We start from the raw sequence: 18,982 nt of genomic DNA on the forward strand, positions 1-18,982 counted from the left end.
GAAGCAAGCGTCACCTGAAATCCAGTGCTGAGCTGCATATTTGCCATCTGTTTATAGGCAGTTTCTGGGCTGGAGGCTGACTTTGGTGCTGTTGCATAAGTGGTTATGCAGAGTAAATTCTGCAGTTCCTTATAGTACTATAAACCTAATGCTGTTCAGTGGAAAAACAATGGCTTCACCACAGAACAGTGTATCATGCCAAGTATTTGTAAACCAACAGTATCAGAATGCTGCTTTCTTTTCATTTACAGGACTTTTTCCATGTTTTATGCTTGGGCAGGCACGGAGAGTAAAAGACTGTCATCCTGAAATTTTGACAATAGCAGGATTTCAATGACAACCTTCATGGGAGCATGTCACAAGAAGCAGCTATCTCTTGGATGCATCCCCAAAGCTCCCCAGATATCTGATCTCATACAAATATACCCCTATGGGTTCCCAGCAGAATGTTCAGCAGAAAACACCTTGCTCTCCTCCCTGGTTGTCTCCACCCCATGTTTCTGGTATTCCGGAGAAATCTCCTTCTGTCCTCTTTCAGTTTGATTGCCCTTTGTGCCTTCCACATAATGACAGAAATTACTTTTGAGAACTCTAGGCTGACTTATATTGTTATTTCAGCCATTGTTGTGATGTTCCTCCTCCAATGAACTGCGATGAAAATGTCTGACCCTTGAAGCCATGCAGTTTTATAAGCAGTTTAAGTGTATCCATGTGAGATTATCTCACTGCAGTCTTAAGACTTTTGTCTTTTTAGATGTGATTTTGGAAAGAATAATGACTGCTCATGCACGTTATTGTTCTGTCAATGTAAAGAAACATCTTTTCCATTGTTTGATGCTTTTCAGTTAAAACTTAGGAATCTGTTGTGTCGTAATCCTGAACCATTAATAGGTATTTTCTTGGAGCAGGCTGTTGTGTATCTTTCAGTCAGTTCCAGCTTTTGCCAAAGCTTTACTCATTGAGACACCAAGGCTGCAGATCCCTTATTGCAGACTTCCTTCAGAAGCAGACATTCCAAGTGGGTTACTTGGGGAGAGACTATTTTGAAGCAAAATTTAAATAAAACTTGGATAATGCGCATTGGATTAAAAACAGCAGTGGAGGGGAGCCGGCGGCTGCAGCAGGGAGCAACAGACACCTCTTAGTCTCTTAATGTATGAAGAGAGGGAGAACAAGTATTTACTGAGCCTGGATTTTTTTACCCACTGTGGCACTGGTGAAAACATAACCATTCTGACAAAGCTAGAGTTGAGGGATTTACAGTGTGGTACTTCCATGAAGAGACCTCAGAAGTGGAGTCCACCACAACCCAAGTGTTAGCTAAACCATCAACTGGCAGTAATGCCTGCCTGGGTAGAAACTTCTGTAGATAAAGTACCATGGCTCGCAAATAATTGTGAACCAACTAAAATATTAGATGAAACAAGAGCATTCTGGGAATAAAAGAGAGCCCCTGTTGTCAAACACAGACAGAGGACAAACGCCAAGCAGGCTCAGTTGGATAAGCTTTAAACCTTTTATAGAAAGCTGAAGCACAAAAGTTTAGCCTAATCCAACCTGTTTATATGAGTGTTTGCTGAACTTAATTACGAATTTAAAACGTTTCCGAATGTGTGGAGTGTTTCTGTTTGGATAGCTAGTCTGGCCTGGCTTCTCAGCAGTGTGCAAGAAGTTGTCTGAACTCAGCAAACATTGCTCATCCTGAGGTGTGCGTATGCGTGAACTTAACCGATTCTGGGGAGACTACTTTAAAGTGATTCATTAAGTGAAGGGTTCAGCTGCTACCCTTGCTATCTCTGGGTTAGGTTTTTTGTTGGTTGGCTGACTGGCTGGTCTAATTTTTGCTCTTTTTTTCTTGTTAGTTTTCTGACCTTCAGTGCTTACATAAAGCTTTTCAGTAGGCTCTAAAGTCAATACTCAGGAACACTGATTATCAGTTTGTTGTGAAGTGTTAAAGGCCACACTGAGGGTGAGAGCTTGCATTCAGTGCTGCTGTGTCATACCTTAAAGGGCCTGGCCCTGTAGTTACCCATCAGTGTGCTCCCAGGCACCTCCTGACCTACCCATTGATAGCGGGACACGTGGCAACAGAGTCAGAAGCCAGCCACCAGAGCTGGTTACATGGAGAAAGGTGCCTCGCTCGAGCCTCTCAAGGAACTGCAAGCAAGGAAAGGAGGAGCTTGTGGAGCTCAGCGCGCTTGAGAAGCTAGTCTCTACAGCTTCACACATGCACCCAAAGACAGGATAGGCTTGTGATTATAAAGAACAAAGATGCCCTGAGGGAAGGGGCTTGAGACTGAAATGTAGATGTTCAGAGTTACAGCAGTGTAAGAAATGGTAGAGCCAAAGTCCTCTAGGCCACATGAAGCTCTTATCTGCAATGCCCAGCATGAAAAAAAAAAAAAAGCAGAGGTAAAACAGAAGTGTCTGGCCTGTTTCCCAAGAAAGGTAACCATAAGCATCCTAATTATTTACAACATGAAGAAAGTATCAGGATGATAGTTACTTACATTAAGGAGGGAATATAAATACACATGCATGCAAAGCCCTCACCAACAGCAGTGGGAGTTTTAACTTTGGATGACTGCAGGATTTGGTATAATCTCTGCTCACTGGTGATCTTATCCATGAAAGAGGAAAGATGACAATGTGAAAGGAGCCGGTAACTTTACAGACCTTCTTTTTGCTATCTCACCTTGATTTAACAACTCAAAATATAGCAAAGATAGATTCATATGAGCTACATGCAAGGCTCAACTCTGACATAATCCAGCTACTAGACTGATGCAGAATGATGTTTCATGAAAAGCTTAAAATTTTACATGGTCAGCCCTGTAGCACAAACTGTGTTTAGAATTTTATCAATCATATCTGACATTAGAAGATCAGATTTTATATTTCATTTCTGTATCAAGGTGTGTTGCATTGCACTTTATACTTGAACCTGGTATAGTGGGAGGTGTCCCTGCCCATGGCAGGGGGATTGGAACTGAATGATCTTAAGGTCCTTTCCAACCCAAAGCGTTCTGTGTTTCTGTGAACTCACACCTTTTTCCTTTTCACCTTTTTGACCGGTGAGGGACTAGGCGTGTTTGCAGCTTTGCCGCGTCCCCGTATGTTTGCTGGGAAGCTGCGGTGAAAATGAGGCGATGAGCACACTAGTCGTTTCTAACAAGAAACTGAGGGAAGCTGAGCCGTTCCAGGTCTGGGAGCTTTGTTTATTTAGGGGATAAAGGTGTACGTGTCTTCCGGCAGCCCCCGGCGCTGGACAGCCCCTAGGGGGAGATGCCGGGGGGCGGTGCCCACTGAGACCGGCAGCCGGTGGCCGGGGCGGGCGGGGGGTGGAAGCCGCCCGGCCCTGCCCGGCGCTGGGGCCGCTTCCTTTCCACGCCGGCTGCCCGGCTTTTAAAGGCGGTGCGCCCGCTCCCGGCCCTAGAGCGCCGCTGGGCTTCTGAGCTGCCGCCGGCCCGCCCGCCAGCCACTGCGACCCGACCCAACCCAGTTCTGCTGCCGCGGAACCCCCGTACCCGCGGGGCGGCAGAGCCTGTGCCTGGGGATCCCCCCATGGGTGTCAGTCGGGGACAGCGTGGCGGGGCACTGCCCTAGGCTGCCCGGCGCCGGCCGCAGCATGCCGGCAGCGCTGCGCCTGCTGTGCCTGTGGTGCCTGTGCAGTTTCTGCCGCGGGTACTTTGAAGGGCCGCTGTACCCCGAAATGTCCAATGGGACCCTGCACCACTACTTCGTCCCCGATGGGGACTACGAGGAGAACGACGACCCCGAGCGGTGCCAGTTGCTGTTCAGGGTGAGCGAGCAGCGGCGGTGCGGCACAGCGGCGGCGGCGGGCGGCGGGCTGAGCCTGCGGGAGGAGCTGACGGTGCTGGGCCGGCAGGTGGAGGACGCGGGCCGGGTGCTGGAGGGCATCGGCAAGAGCATCTCCTACGACCTGGACGGTGAGGAGAGCTACAGCACCTACCTGCGCCGAGAATCCGCTCAGATCAGCGACGCCTACTCCAGCTCGGACCGGTCTCTAAGCGAGCTGGAGGGCAAGTTCCGTCAGGGCCAGGAGCAGGGGGCTCGGGAGGAGGCTCGCCTGGGCGACAGCTTCCTGGGGCTGCTGCTGCACGCCCGCGCCCTGCTCCGGGAGACCCGACACATCTCCAGCGGGCTGCGGGACAAGCACGACCTCCTGGCCCTCACCGTCCGCAGCCACGGCGCACGCCTCAGCCGCCTCAAGAACGACTATCTCCGCGCCTGAGCCGGACACCGAGCCGGCCTCCAGCCTCCCGCACCGGGCTCTGCCTGGCGGGAGCACCGCCGCGCCCGGAAAAAAAAAACTTATTTATTATGTTTGACTCCCTAAACAAATCTCGCGTTTCTATAAGCCAGGAGGTTAGAGGTATGTTTAAGTTAATATCCCGTATTTAAAAATACCGCCTTGTGGTATGTCGTTCATCTTTGGTTACAAAGCAAAGTGAGCTTTTTCGTCTCCAATTCCCCGCCACTGGTTTATGTATCGCCTGTTCTACTGCAGCTCACCTGCTGCAAATATGGATAAGGCGAGGTACTCGCCTGCCGCTCCCAAACTCACCTTAATGATGCGTAAATTGTTTTTGTACTCTCCTTTGGGGTGAAACTTCTGGCTGTCTATTAATTTTCTTAATCTGTTGTAATGGTATGTACCCTGCACACGTTAAACGTTGTTCTCTTAGGTAACTTAAAGCTGTGATTGCTGTTTGTGTTCTGAAAGATGGAAACTATTCTGACAGGATTTGTACTCTTCCAGGCTTGCTTATCTGTGACTTTAAGCTATTACAACCCCAAAAGCCAGCCAAAAAGGCTGATGTCAGATCCCAAGAATGCTGATGCCTGTCTTTGTAGTAAGAAGGAGCCCTAGCAGTGATTGTAGTTTCAGATCCCAAATACGAGAGCCAGGTTTCTTAGAGCATGTTCCTAAAGCAGACAAAAGGGTTTTCTCTGTACCAGCACAGTGACATTTCTTGTTGCTGCCTTTGTACTTTTGCTAGCTAAGCTATTAATAAAATTATTTCTGTTCCTAGACAATAGCAAAAGTGCCTAGTGGGTAGGAGGGGGAAGGCTGTTTGGGTTTTTAGACTCATTGCTATTTAATTGTCAATTTGGGGTAATGTGGCTACTAGGTTACAGATACTGCAGGCAGAATCACTGGGTGAAAAAAAAGTTCATATGTTGTTTAATAAATATTTGAAAACCATGTTAAAGGCCACATTTTTTTCTTTTATTGTTCTGCTTGGGACACTCTTGATTTAAACCATGCTGTTGTAATATGTCTTTTCAGCAAAAGATTGTGAGTGTAGATCCTGCCAAATGAAATAACTTGCTTTTAAATAAGAACAAATAAAAATGTGTAGACTCTAGAGGTAAGCAAGTTTCATTAAAAGCAGTGTTACAAAAGAACGTGTAGGGCAGATTTATTTGAGTTTGTAAGCCTTTTTCAGAAACTTAGCCACCTCATGGCACTGGAAGAAAAGCTGCATGATGCATGATTTAGATCTGGTCTTGTTAACCCTCTTCGAGTTCAGTGATACTTTGGTCTGCAAAGCATACAGTTAGTAAGTTAGTCCCCCGTGTAATGGGTCAACATAAGTCATCTGGGACCAGAGTGCTGAAGGCACTGCGAAGTGTCTGGTGAAGGTATGTGCTTACAGAACTGCTGGACCATCCAGGCCCCTTGTTTTCACCAGAGGCTGGGAGGTGTAGCTCCTAGCAGGATACCTTAGGCGTCAATTTGCACCTTAAGACCCCGAGTCTCTGTAAAGATCTACCTGGAAAAAAGAAAATAAAACATTTTATTGACTGTCTCTAATTACTCAATATTATGTTCAAGTCTCTTGCCAAGTTAGAAGGTATAACAGGTTCTAGCTCTTTCTTTCTTTCTCGCAAGGGTTAGCTGTAACAACAGGAGTAAAAGGGGCCAGCTGAGTCACCAAGTCCTGTCTGTCTGCTATCACAGCAGACCATACAGGATTTCTGGGATGGACCAAGCTCTAGAAGTACCTGCGGGTTTCACTGGCATCCAGTTTCAACTTTCTCTCTGAGTCTTGCTTGCTTAGAAGTAGGTGCCAAAGATGTCATGCCATTTGTGCCTAGATGCTTCTTAAAAAGAGTTTTAGACTCTGCTCGCTTTCAGAGACATTGGTTATAACATGAATTGTAAACATCAGTAAAGAAACTAAAATGTCAGGAGGTGCTAGGGTTTTTAGCCATGAGAGCAATATTCAAACCCTAACTGAAAAATAGCAGTATTAGTGTGAAACACGACTTTAGGCAGCTTGGCTAGTCTAATTTCAGTCAAGCTCAAACTATCCCAATGTACACAGCATACTGAAAAAGTGAATGTTTGCAGAGGGCTTACTTTCCAAAGCAGGAGATTACATGACCCATGGAGATATATAGTGTAATTCATTCTGCTCAATACTGCTGTATTTAAGTTGATCATCTAATGAAACAAACCACGGTTCTTTAAAATCCACACTAATGTTTCATACATAATTTTTTAAAATATTCATATTTTGATAAATATCTCTGTTGATTTAGGTTTCAGCAAAATATAAACATTGTTTATCTTTGGAATTGAAACAAAACCGTAATTCTGCTCTATAATGGCTATAAGAGGCTTTAAATGTTCTCTCTTAAAAGAATATGCATACATCTGAGTATGGTCTTTGTGTAAGTTCACCTGGTCAGTAAAAAAGGACCATCTTGTGTGAATTTGGAAGCCAATACAAAACTCTTTCAGGACACTTAAACCTACCAGAATTGGATTTGCACCATTTTGGCTGGCCAAAGCAAATGAATGCATTAAATGTACTGATGCTGAGTCAGAGCTGATAAATTAAATGGCCTTTATAAATCTGCAAGAACCGGCTGCTTAGTGGTATCCAGCAGTTTAAAGTTTGAAGTTCAAAATTGTTCTTTAAAAACTACATTGCAATCCTCTCTGCAATCTTGTAGTTTTCTGCTTTTGCTTTTTTAGCTGATAAAACTTATTTAATTAAAAAAGGTGAAGAACCTCTAGTTTTATACAGCCTATTTCAAACAGTAAAGGCTTTCTTATCATCGAAAACTCAGGTTTTTTTTAACCAGAGAGCTTTAAAAGGGTGAATGTAGCCGCTGTTCTGACCCAATAGCTCCTCCTGTTGTATTTAAATATTGCATCAAAGTTAAAACTAAGATTCAGCTGACATGGTCTTTTTTTTCTTTTTTTTTTTTTTGTGGTGTTCTGGAGATTTTCAAAACATGTCTGAATTTATTAAAGGGTTGATGATACTGAAGAGGAGATGACAGTGTTTTCTGGAAAAAAAAGGAAAAGAATAAGTAACGCAGCTGGAAGAGACACAGAAAGCTTATTTAATACTTAAGTTTTCTTTGCGACTCAGCCTGCAATTTAATTCATCAAGGGTCAAAGCAAGGCATTAAGACACATCTCCACTCCTCTCCAGGTAGCTTACTTTTGAAGGCAGTGCTCCGCTGTGGATGTTCTCACATCTACTGATACACACATGGAGAGGAAGAGGTTTTGAGTATGAATACAGAGCAAATAAAAGCTTGGGAAAGGAAAGTCAGTGCTGACCTTGTGAAAAGCCAATGGCTAGGAATTCATGATGGTGGTGGTAAACTGTGGCATTCTAAATTGCAGCTTCCAAAGTGTCTCAGGTTGACCTAACCAGAACCACACCAAGAAACAGAAAAGTCAAGGGAATCTTTCAAAAACATGGTAAGCCTTCCAAAAACCCTGTGTGCCTCAAGCTGAGTGTATGAATTATCTGAAGTTGTTGCTCTTGTAAGTTGTCATGTGCTCACATGCAGGTTGCCAAGAAGTATACCTCAGAAGAAAGAAATGCACTTGAGTTATTTAATAGAAACAACCTGGTGAACTACAGAAAAAGCATCAGCCTTCTCTGGTTATAATTACTGTAGTTACAATCTTATCTAGAAAATGTGAATTTTGGGGGGGGGGGGGAATTTTATGGGGAGCTTCTGTTGCTGCTGGTGCAGCTGTTTATTTAGGTGCGCTTCATGTTACTTTACCAGCTTCTTGCTCATGTATCACTTTTGTAACTGGTAAAGAATTTTTCAGCTAACACTAAAGTGCTGTTGAGTCAAATGTATTTGATGGCCATTATTCCTGAAGTAAACCTGTACATTCAATATCTGGCTTTTTTCTGTCTTTTAAAACGGGTTTTACTTACAGCCCACTGGGGAATTTATTTTCTGTTACTTTAATTTTTTTTGGCAAGCCATTAGCAAAAATTGAACAACTTGTGGGTCCGTATTTCATTCCTGAAGTATGTGAAACTGGCAAAAATACCCCCAAAATACTCCAATAAAAAGTTTTTTTTATAAAGCTTTTTTTATAAAGCTTTTATTAGAATATATACTTATAAAAAGACTATAGCTGTGCTTATTTAATTTTCTTCATAAAGTTGTCATCCTGCCTACAGGATCAGTTTACAACTGGAAAAGGCAAAATTTAATGACTAATTCTGTAACAAGGAAAACATATGGTCTCCATAATCATTACCTTCTTAATGACGTGGCTTGGACAGAGTCACTCATGGCTTGTAGCTGTTCGTCCTTGAAACCTGCCTTACCTTGGGGAGGTATTTCTGATGGTCTCCAACATGCCACTAACATTCTTTCATAAGAAAACACAATGCCAGGTGTATCATATTTTCTCACATGACAGCTTTGCTCAGGCTGTGCATGTAACTGTCTGAAGTACTTAGAAACTGCCTATGTAGTAGTGTTTGTGTCTGAACTTTCTTTGCGAGGGGGAAAGAAAGCCCTTGGAGAAGGTTGGCTTAGGGAGAGATTCATTATCCAGTGCTAGGTATTAGAAAGTGCAGGATGATCAAAAAAGCAATGTACTTGCACTGTATTTTCCATACTTTCTCCACACTGCAAACGTTTCAACTGCAACAAGAGTTACCAACATAAATTAGGCTTAGTGCAAATAACAGAGACTTTACTATGGACAGGCTGTCCAAACTGCAAGATGTTTTTTATTCTATTTATTACCTCTTTTTAAAAATAATGTGACCAAGATTTTCAGCTTAGTGCTAGGTCCAAGACAATTAATTCAGTAGGCCTTAGGTTCTCTGCTTTTTCACTTAAATTTAACTAAGATCTTCTTATGCCATTACCTGGGTAATGATAAAGAATTATTTCCCATACACTTTCTGTGTTGGCAGCTCTTTGGTTAATCAAGAGCAGTCAACTTTTCTTAACAGCGGGCTTTGTCCTTTTTTATGGATATTAATTTGTGTCTAATTCCATGTGATTTAACTGAGATTTGCATGAAAATTCAGAATAATATGAGTGCCTATGTCAAATGTCTTGCAAATTATTTCTAAGTTTTGATGCTTTCTGACGAAGTTTTTCTTTCTTTCTACTTATTAACTCTGGATTCTAACAGAAACGCAATAAAACACAAGCTAGTTCATAAACGGGTCAGCACAAGTCAGGATTCTGTTAGGTTTCTCATTTCCATTAGTATCTTGCATATCCTCTAATTTCAGAAGAGTAACCCTAGAAAAAAACAGAGTTAATGAACAAGGGGGAAAGCACGCTCAGGTATTTTTCCTAATACTAGTGCAGAAAATAAATCTAACCATGTACATCAAGAATGAACTGAAGCTCACCCTGTGCCCCTTTACCTTAGAAACTAATTTGCAACATTTCTATTTCTGCGGCAATTAAGGTTTAGCAGAAAGTCAGGCATCCCCTTGTGCTACCTATATATTGATTTATAACACCTATCCTAATCCTTTTCCATTGTTTCTGGTTCCAAAACCATATGCAGGCTGCATGGTATTTATTTACTTACACAGTCTTACTGAATTTAATATTAATTTTTCTACATTTCTAAGCTACATTTCAGTCTGTCCTGCCACAGAGGCATCTTGAGCCTGCTCCAAGTAGCTGCTTATGCCTCCTCAGCAGGCATGCAGAGCTGACACTCAAAGGGCCAGGAAAACATCATTGTCATTGGTATGTCTGACTGCACTGAGAATATTCTCTATTTCATAGCCTTTTATTGTAATGTCAGGATAACAAATCTACTGGACAAACATTAGAGTGTTCTTCCTGATAATGTTCTGCTTCTTTAGCCTACAACTTTAAATTTTACAATGCCTTTTACCTACTAATTGCTGCCAACCTTGACTTTTATTACTGTGTAGACCAGTATTCACATGGAAACCCCATGCATAACCCCCACAGGTTCATACTTCCCCGTATGAATGATAGCATCAGAGGAAAGCCCAAAGGATACCAACAAATTGATCTTGTGCTACAGAACTCAGCAAAATGATGTTGTGGCAGCAAAAAGGCATGTAAATATACTGTAAAATCAATAAGGTCCAGATTTTCATTATATAGCTCTTCTGGCATACCTCTCTTAAAATTCTTTCTTTTATAGATATGCTGAAAATACAAGCACAACACTAATGGTTCATGTTTAGCTGAGTTACATCATCTTGAAGGCAGTTTGTTTTTATTTCCACTTGGACAGGATACTTTTCCACTTGTGCGTTATGTAATGCTCCTTGTAAAAATAGAGACCCAGTCTTGCAAACACCTCAGAGTGCTGCTGCTACCAAATGAGATTTGTGACCATTTCAGTTGTCACACTCTCATTTCAGTTTTCACACCCTCCTTATTCTTGTTATAATACTTCAAAATGTTCCCCTTTTGGCTTGGAAAAATCTCCATTGTTGGTATATAGAGTCATGGAATGGTTTGGGTTTGGGTTGGAAAGGACCTTAAAAATCATTTCAATCCCCTGCCATGGGCAGGGCCACCTCACACTAGACCAGGTTGCTCCATGCCCCATCCAACCTGGCCTTGAACACTGCCAGGAATGGGGCAGACACAGCTTCTCTGGGCAACCTATGCTAGAGCCTCATCATTCTCACAGGGAAGAACTTCTTCCTAATGTCTCATCTAATTTTACCCTCTTCTAGTTTAAGGTCATTAGTCCTTGTCCTATATATGTACAGCTTCCTTTCCTAAGGTCTAAACAAAATTGTTTCTGTTTCTTTTTTTTATAGTTTGATGGGGAATTGTAAGCATGCTTATATACTTAATTCATGTTAATAACAGATTTCACTCATCAATAACCCCTAAATATATTTAGACACAATGTGATTTGTTTCTCTGTACTTGAAACAAATTGATTCTCTTGATTCTCCCTTTAATTAGTGAAAATAAGTGAATTATAAATGCATGTAATAGAAATATTTTCTTTCAGCCAATATGCAACTAATAGCATAATTGTGTGCACATATTAACATGCACTGGTTCTAAAAGAAAACAAAAAAGCAAAAACACTTGAGAAACCTAGCTTTTATGTAACAGGTTGCAAAGCCAACAGCATAAGAGTCAGAAAACTAAAAACCGCGGCTGCTCAAGCAACAATCTACATTCAGAACAGCCCTTTCCTATGAGCTACTACTTGCAGATTAGTGATTGACACAAGGACTAAGGTTTGTACTCCTTAAAAATTCCTTTTTTCTTTTTCTTTAACAGAGAGTAACTAAAACGCTGGAATAAATAAATAAAGCAATTTGTAAACATTATATGTTTCATAAACAATATATAAGAAATTAATTTGTCTGCCAGACATCCAACCTATCAAACCTTGAATATAATTTAGAATGTTCAAGCTCCTCATTTTGAATAATGTATTTATATGGAGGGGATGATATATATTAGTTCTTTAAAGAAACCAAACAAATGATTTCTTTAGGCCTTATTGGCCTTCTATGATGGGGCTACAGAACTTATGGACAGTGGTAGAGCTGTTCATGTCATCTACTTGGACTTGTGTAAAGCGTTCGATACTGTCGCACACGGCATCCTTGTCTCTAAATTGGAGAGACATCCATTTGATGAATGGACCACTCGGTGGATAAAGAACTGGCTGGATGGCCGCACACAAAGAGTTGTGGTCAATGGCTCAATGTCCAGCTGGAGACCAGTAACGAGTGGTGTCCCTCAGGGATTGGTGTTTGGACTGGTCTTGTTCAACATCTTTGTTGGTGACATGGACAATGGGATTGAGTGCGCCCTCAGCAAATTTGCCGATGACACCAAGCTGTGTGGTTCGGTTGATACACTGGAGGGAAGGAATGCCATCCAGAGGGACCTTGACATGCTTGTGAGGTGGGCTGATGCCAACCTCATGAAGTTTAACCATGCCAAGTGCAAGGTCCTACACCTGGGTCGGAGCAATCCCAGGCACAGCTACAGGTTGGGCAGAGAGGAGATTCAGAGCAGGCCTGCGGAGAAGGACTTGGGGGTGCTGGTCAATGAGAAAATGAACATGAGCTGGCGTCAGTGTGCGCTTGCAGCCCAGAAAGCCAACCATATCCTGGGCTGCATCAAAAGGAGCGTGACCAGCAGGTCGAAGGAGGCGATCCTGCCCCTCTACTCTGCTCTCGTGAGACCTCACTTGGAGTATTGTGTGCAATTCTGGTGTCCTCAACATAAAATGGACATGGAACTGTTGGCACAAGTCCAGAGGAGGGCCACGAGGATGATCAGGGGACTGGAGCACCTCCCGTATGAACAGAGGCTGAGAAAGTTGGGGCTGTTCAGCCTCGAGAAGAGAAGGCTGCGTGGAGACCTCATAGCAGCCTTCCAGTATCTGAAGGGGGCCTATAGTGATGCTGGGGAGGGACTCTTTATTAGGTACTGTAGTGACAGGACAAGGGGTAATGGGTTGAAACTTAAACAGGGGAAGTTTAGATTGGATATAAGAAGGAAGTTCTTTACTGTGAGGGTGGTGAGGCACTGGAATGCATTGCCCAAGGAAGTTGTGAATGGTCCATTGCTGGCAGTGTTCAGGCCAGGTTGGACAGAGCCTTGGGTGACATGATCTAGTGTGAGGTGTCCCTGCCCATGGCAGGGGGGTTGGAACTAGATGATCTTAAGGTCCTTTCCAACCCTAATTATTCTATGATTCTATGAAATTAACAGGAAGACAGCAAAATAAAAAAATAAACAGGAAGACAGCCATGACAACTAAGAATGTGTCTGTTCTATAGAGCGTATGGGAAAAAAAACAAGGCAAGAATGTGAAAGGTAGAAAATGGATTTGGGATCTAATCTGAAAGCAACTAATTCCTGCCACTGTTTCCTTAAAAGAAAGCAGAGCATCCAGCTCCATGCATTACAGCTCTGCTTTGGCACATGAAGATTACATTTTATTGGAGATGTTGAATGATAACTACCAACAAAAACATTTCATTTCCTATAAGTCGCAGACTCAGTCTTAGACCTTTTCACTGCCAAAATGCTTAGACAGTCTCTGAACAGTCATTGAATGTTTTCACTTCTGCATGTATTTCTGCATGTATTTGTTTCCATTCGACTAGCCAACTTTTTATCTTTGTGAAGGCTTTACTGTCTGTGAAAAGTGCTGCTTAGGCAACATTTATCCTGGAGGTTTGTCCTTTATTGGTTATATTGAGGCACCAGGATTTCTCTGGATGCTCTTACAGAAAACAGAATGGCCGCAGAGTGTCCAGTGGAGCAGACGCCTTTTGCATAGCTGGGAAAAAGCTTGCCATCAGGAGAAAGACAAAGTTTTTCCTTGTTCTTTTTAACTCAGATCTTCTTTTTCATGTCATGCCACCAGATCATGTGTACTGAAGAAGGTGGGGAGTCCAGTCCAGTAGAAGCTGAAAACTTGAACACCAACATGGCCTGCTCCAGCCAAAAACTATAAAGTGCTACATTCCACCATTGCCTTCAACTATACAAACCACATGTCTGCTAGAACCTCTCTTCCTTCAACCATGAGAAACATGCAGCACTAACATATTTGCCAGCCAACAGGTAACGAGTACTAAGTAACAAGGGTATGTTAATGCTTGTTTTAGATTTATTCCCAGGAATCTTCTCTGCCTGAAGCTTATTGCTCATAAGATTTCTCTGACAGTAAATTCATCTCATTGAATCACAGAGATTAGGTTAGAGAAGACCTTTAAGGTCATCAAGTCTAATTCTTAACCTAACACTGCCAGGTCTACCACTAAACCACATCCCTAAGTGTCACCCCTACATGGGTTTTAAATATCTCCAGGGATGGTGACTCCACCACTTCCCTGGGCAGCCTATGCTAATGCTTTGGTGAAGCAAGTTTTCATAATACCCAATGTAAATCTCCCTCAGTGCAGCTTATTTCCTCTTTTCCTATCCCTTGTTATTCAGAAGAGACCAACCCCCACCTCACTCCATCCTCCTTTCAGGTAGCTACAGAGAGTTATAAGGTAATCCCAAGCCTTCTCCGCACTAACCCCCCACAGTTCCCTCATCTGTTCCTCATCCCACTTCTGCTCCAGGACCTTCACCAGCTCCACTGCCCTTTTCTGGACCCGCTCCAGCACCTCAGTGTCTTGTAGTGAGGGGCCCAGAACTGAACACAAGGCTCAAGATGTGGCCTCTCCTGTGCTGAGAACTGCCCTGTCCTGCTGGCCGCAATAGTGCTGATCCAAATCTGCACCATTAACTCAGATGGCTGCTCCATCTGAAACAATATGGATGTTCTGTGCCACAACATAGACTCCATTTGGCCATATCCCCTCTATATCTTGCCTGTAAAGGCTGTCTTTAGTATTCAGTGATGTTTAATGTAAGCTGTATCTGGCATATAAAGACCCTGGTTTGGCTTGGGTTTTATTCTTATTTATATTTTTTTCCCTTCTGTTGTGAGGGCATGGGGCTCATCACACCCAGAGAAAGCAGCCAGGACACTCTGCGGGATATTTCTTCCTATGTCCTTGCTTTAGCCCTGTGGTCCAAAAAAGGTTCTTCTTAGCCTGATCCCTCTCCTCGCCAAAAACGAGGAGGCTGGAGTGGCTGGAAAGTGTTTCACACCGGGGAGAGGCAGCCATGGGGAATGACAGCTGCGAAAAGCCATTCATCTCCAAATCAAAGCCAAACGCCGTTTAAATGCATCTTTCCGCTAAGCACAAGGTCGGTGCGGTGGTAACGAAGAAGTAACCGAGCCCTGTTTCCCTTTCTATGGGAAAGACCCCCCGCCTTATCCCGAAGGAGATCCCGAACCGCCTTCCCTGGGAAAAAAAACACTGCGGCGGCGCTGCCCGGGAGGGCGCTGCGGCGTGGCCGAGCCGGGGCCGGGCCTACCCGAGGTAAGGGGGGGCAGAGCTGGGGAGTGGGACCTGGGGGGTGCAGGGCGGACGCCGGCAGCGCCTCGGGCCGTAAAGTCGTTCCCGGCGCCAGGCATGGCCGCAGGCATCGCGTCCCTCCCGCTGCCCCAGGGGAAGCGCGTCGCAGGGCGCTTGGCCGCGTAGCAGCCGCCTGCATGTGGACGAGTCTCCTCGTTGCGCGCTGGATCAGGCTCATTTCGCACAGGGAGAGCGGGGCCGCAGCCCTGCTCCCAGCCAGGAATTCCCTGGCAGTGTCTCGTCCTGGGCTGCCTCGAAGCGCTGTAAACGTGCTGGATTTTCCCTTTCGGGTGCATACTCGCTGCTGTGTTTCTGTTGTAATCCGAGATAACACCCGGCAATGTTTTCCTGCAGGGGCGCTTTGCTACACCTCTACGCAAGGGGGTGTCGTTCAGCCTCTCAATCCAAGGCACTACGTGCCCTCTATTTAGTCTATTCTTCCAGCGTTTGCATTGATTTTTTGACTCAGACAACACTTACAAAAAAAAAAAAAAAAAAAAAAAAACCAAAACCAAAAACCAAAAGATAAGAAATCTCAGTTCAAACAGAGGCTGGTACGGGTTCTTCCTGCAGTTATCCAGGTTTTTATACATCCATGGTGCCAGTGCAGCATGTAATTCTGTTACATGGAGTTGGTTACACTGACAAGCAAGTTACTTTTAAGGCTAAAACTTGGTTATGACACAAAATTACACCCTTCATTTTTCTGCAGCTTCTTAACCATGTGTGAGGAGAACATGTGTTATGCAGAGCAGCTCAGCTGTCTGAAAGTACCATCAACCACAATTAAATTTGAAGTAGCTGTGCGGGGTAAAGCTAGTAAACATAGTTCTGGTGTCTGCAAACAAGGGAGTCTGGATGCTGTCTGGTGGCGTGAGGTTTGAGAGAACTGGAGGAGACAGATTTTTGGGAAAGAGAATGGAGAACTTGTAACCCGTTACCTTGTAACTGGAGGGCTTGGGGAGCCTTCAGGTAGCGGGAATTGTCTTAAATCCAAACTGCTAGTCAGCATCTGGGCTTGCCCTCATCGCGCTGCTGATTCTGAGTGAATAATGACAATGTGGACAGAAAATCCATGATCCTGAGCCTGGGATGGTATTCACAAGGGCCAGTGGGACTCACAGGAGCTATTGGTAGTTTTTGTTTTAAACTATGCAAATCCAAGGTCTGATAACAGAGCAGACTTACGGACAGTGTCTTCCAGGTTCATGCAGATGGCAGTAGTTTAGAGACAAGAATGCAGAGAACTTGCTTTGCAGTATTAGTTGCTTGCCAATTTGACCATGATTATGAACATGCTAACTTCAGGCAAACCAGTGAGTCTCCTTGTAGTTTAGTACAGACTGAAATTCAAGGGTAAAATAGCAGCACAGAGATAAGTGTCTGCCTGGAAATTTTGAGGGGAAAAGGGCTGAAACCTCCTGGAACTCTTGGTGGTAATTTAGTATCCACTGATTTGAGATGTGCATCCTACTGTTATGTTAAAATCAAAACAGAAATAACAAGGCATACCTCTAAACAACTGTGTTCTTTACCAGCAGCTCAGCTGTCTTGGATGCCAGGAGGTTTGGGACAAAAAAAAGTGCATTTCTCTAGCATTTAGTGTTGTCTCTTAACCTAAAGGTTTTTGGAAAACAGCAGTATAACCCAGTAGTTATAGTTGTGCACATGATCAGGAATGGAAATGATCATTTTTCCCAGTTCCACCATTTATAGCTACACTTTCTAGTATAGGGGGAGCAATGTTTTCTTTGATGTTGTGTAAGAAGGTAGTAGTTAGCTTTTAAGTGTGCAATTGCAGGATTTTCTGGATCACTTTGAATTCTTCACTGCCGTTTGCAGGCTCACCTTTATATCCTATGCATATTCAACATAAAGATTAGTTAATTAGAAGTCAGCAATAACACACAATTTCAAGACAAATACATCTGGCTCGTGGACATCTTTCCTTTCCCTACAGCATGCTGTCAATGGGCAGAGCTATCAGACAGGGTTTTCTTGTTTGTGTGGCAGCCAGGGGCTTGCTAGTGATGCTTGAGGAATATTTCATCCAGCTCATTCACTGCTCCAGGAAGAAGGAATGCCAGCACCGGGCTGCCTTTGTTGTTCCAGCAGGATCTGTTCATTACTCTCTTCCCCTGTGTTGGTTTGGAGAGCTGGAGGCTGGCGGTCCCTGGGGTGTTCTCTACCACCCCACTGATGCAGACTGAGAAAAATCCTACTGAAGGGAGAAGTATGTAAGGGACAAAAACCAGACTTGCAGATCCATCTGATTTGTGTATCTAAGAATAAAACAATCTAGAGGGCATGCTGTAGCAGCTATTTGTGTAGTGGATAATCATTTTCATCTGGGTTTTCATTTTAATAATGACACTATGATAGGACTAACTCAAGGAAAAAAATAAGCGGCCTTTTTTTTTGTTACAAGATTTCTCTTGGTAGGTGGTTAACCCGAACCATTGCTTTACAGAGAGGGCAGAAGCAGAAGTTTAAAGCAAACACTTCATTGTATTTGCATAGTAAATGCTTAAGAGGGAAATATTTTTGCTGTAATAATTTTGATGCTTCCTCTTGCATAATCAGCAAACTGAATAATACTGGAGCTGATTCTTTCCTAATTAACAGCAGTGCTATGCAGGTACAAGTTCATTGACTTCAATAACTAGACATAAATGAAACAACTATGTCCTGGGGCAGAGTAACAGTAGACCAAGCAGACTTGCATATTAAAAAAGCCACATGTAGTGATTTTTATTAATATTTTATATTAAAAAGTTACATGTAGTGAGTCTTATTAACATTTCAGTGTCCAGAGGAATCTTTGCCTATCCTAAACTTATTGAAAGCTCCTGCTGCAGCCTGTGAAGGAGATCCTCCCCTCTCTGTGGGAGACAGTGGCTCTTTGAGATTCTGGGTAATAGGAAGTGTTTCAAAAGAGTACTTTGTGATTAACAATAAGTTTGACTGATTACACCAAAACCTGCCATCCTGTGAAACAGGGGTACCACTGACAGCAGTGTAGACTTTCTTCTTGTGGCAGTAAAGTTTAGGACTGCCACCATCCACAGTTCTTGCAGCAGTACAGTGTTTAGTGAATTGTACATAGCACTGATAGTCTGTAAACAAAAGCATCACCTAATCTTAAAATTAATGCCATGAGAAGCATTAGAGAATATGAAAACCAATGGCATAACATCCACGTTGGAGCTAGTCACTGAGGATCATTCTGTGGTCAGTGGACAGAAGAAAGGGTTCATTTTGTCTCATCCTAAAACAGTTTCTGAGGTCAGCTGAATTGTGATCCAGGGGCGCCTATTAGTTAGGGATGTTGGGAACTGTGAGTATGATGTCCAGGTATAGGCCACTGGTACATGTCTGAAGTTGAGCCCTGCTGCACAAGCTTCTTCTCACATCCAAGCAAGGGTGAAAATTCCCATTCAGCTTACAGCTTTCTCCATTGTAACAAAAATTACATGTATCTCACCTCAGAAGCTTCCAGAAGTTTTGTTTTTCTTTTCTTTTATCTAGAAATCGCATCTAGCAATATTGGTTGCATCTGTGGGGTTTTTTGACCTTTTATTCCAAAGCATTTACAAAACTTACTGCCATGGATTTAGAAGTGATTCTGCTTGACATGCATTTCTGCATGACTGAGTTACCCATTACCAGGTGAACAAATATTACTTAAACAACATCTGAGATAGGAAGATGGTAAACTCACCTCAGTTTTTTGCCGTAAAAAAATGTGG

The 18,982-nt window shown here is 43.3% G+C and overlaps 1 protein-coding gene across 1 annotated transcript; it reads left to right on the top strand.

The window, feature by feature from the left end:
* Positions 1 to 3,270: 3,270 nt before the first annotated feature.
* FIBIN (fin bud initiation factor homolog) lies at positions 3,271 to 5,230 on the top strand. The gene is given in 2 exon segments (XM_061356559.1): positions 3,271 to 3,483; positions 3,485 to 5,230. Coding segments are annotated over 2 exon segments (969 nt in total). The 5' UTR covers positions 3,271 to 3,285; the 3' UTR covers positions 4,256 to 5,230.
* The last annotated feature ends 13,752 nt before the right edge of the window (positions 5,231 to 18,982 follow it).

The sequence above is a fragment of the Neopsephotus bourkii genome, unplaced genomic scaffold (assembly GCF_033783945.1).
Source record: "Neopsephotus bourkii isolate Nb327-2 ecotype Australia unplaced genomic scaffold, CSIRO-AGI_Nbou_v1 NB_860, whole genome shotgun sequence".
Lineage (NCBI taxonomy): Eukaryota > Metazoa > Chordata > Aves > Psittaciformes > Psittacidae > Neopsephotus > Neopsephotus bourkii.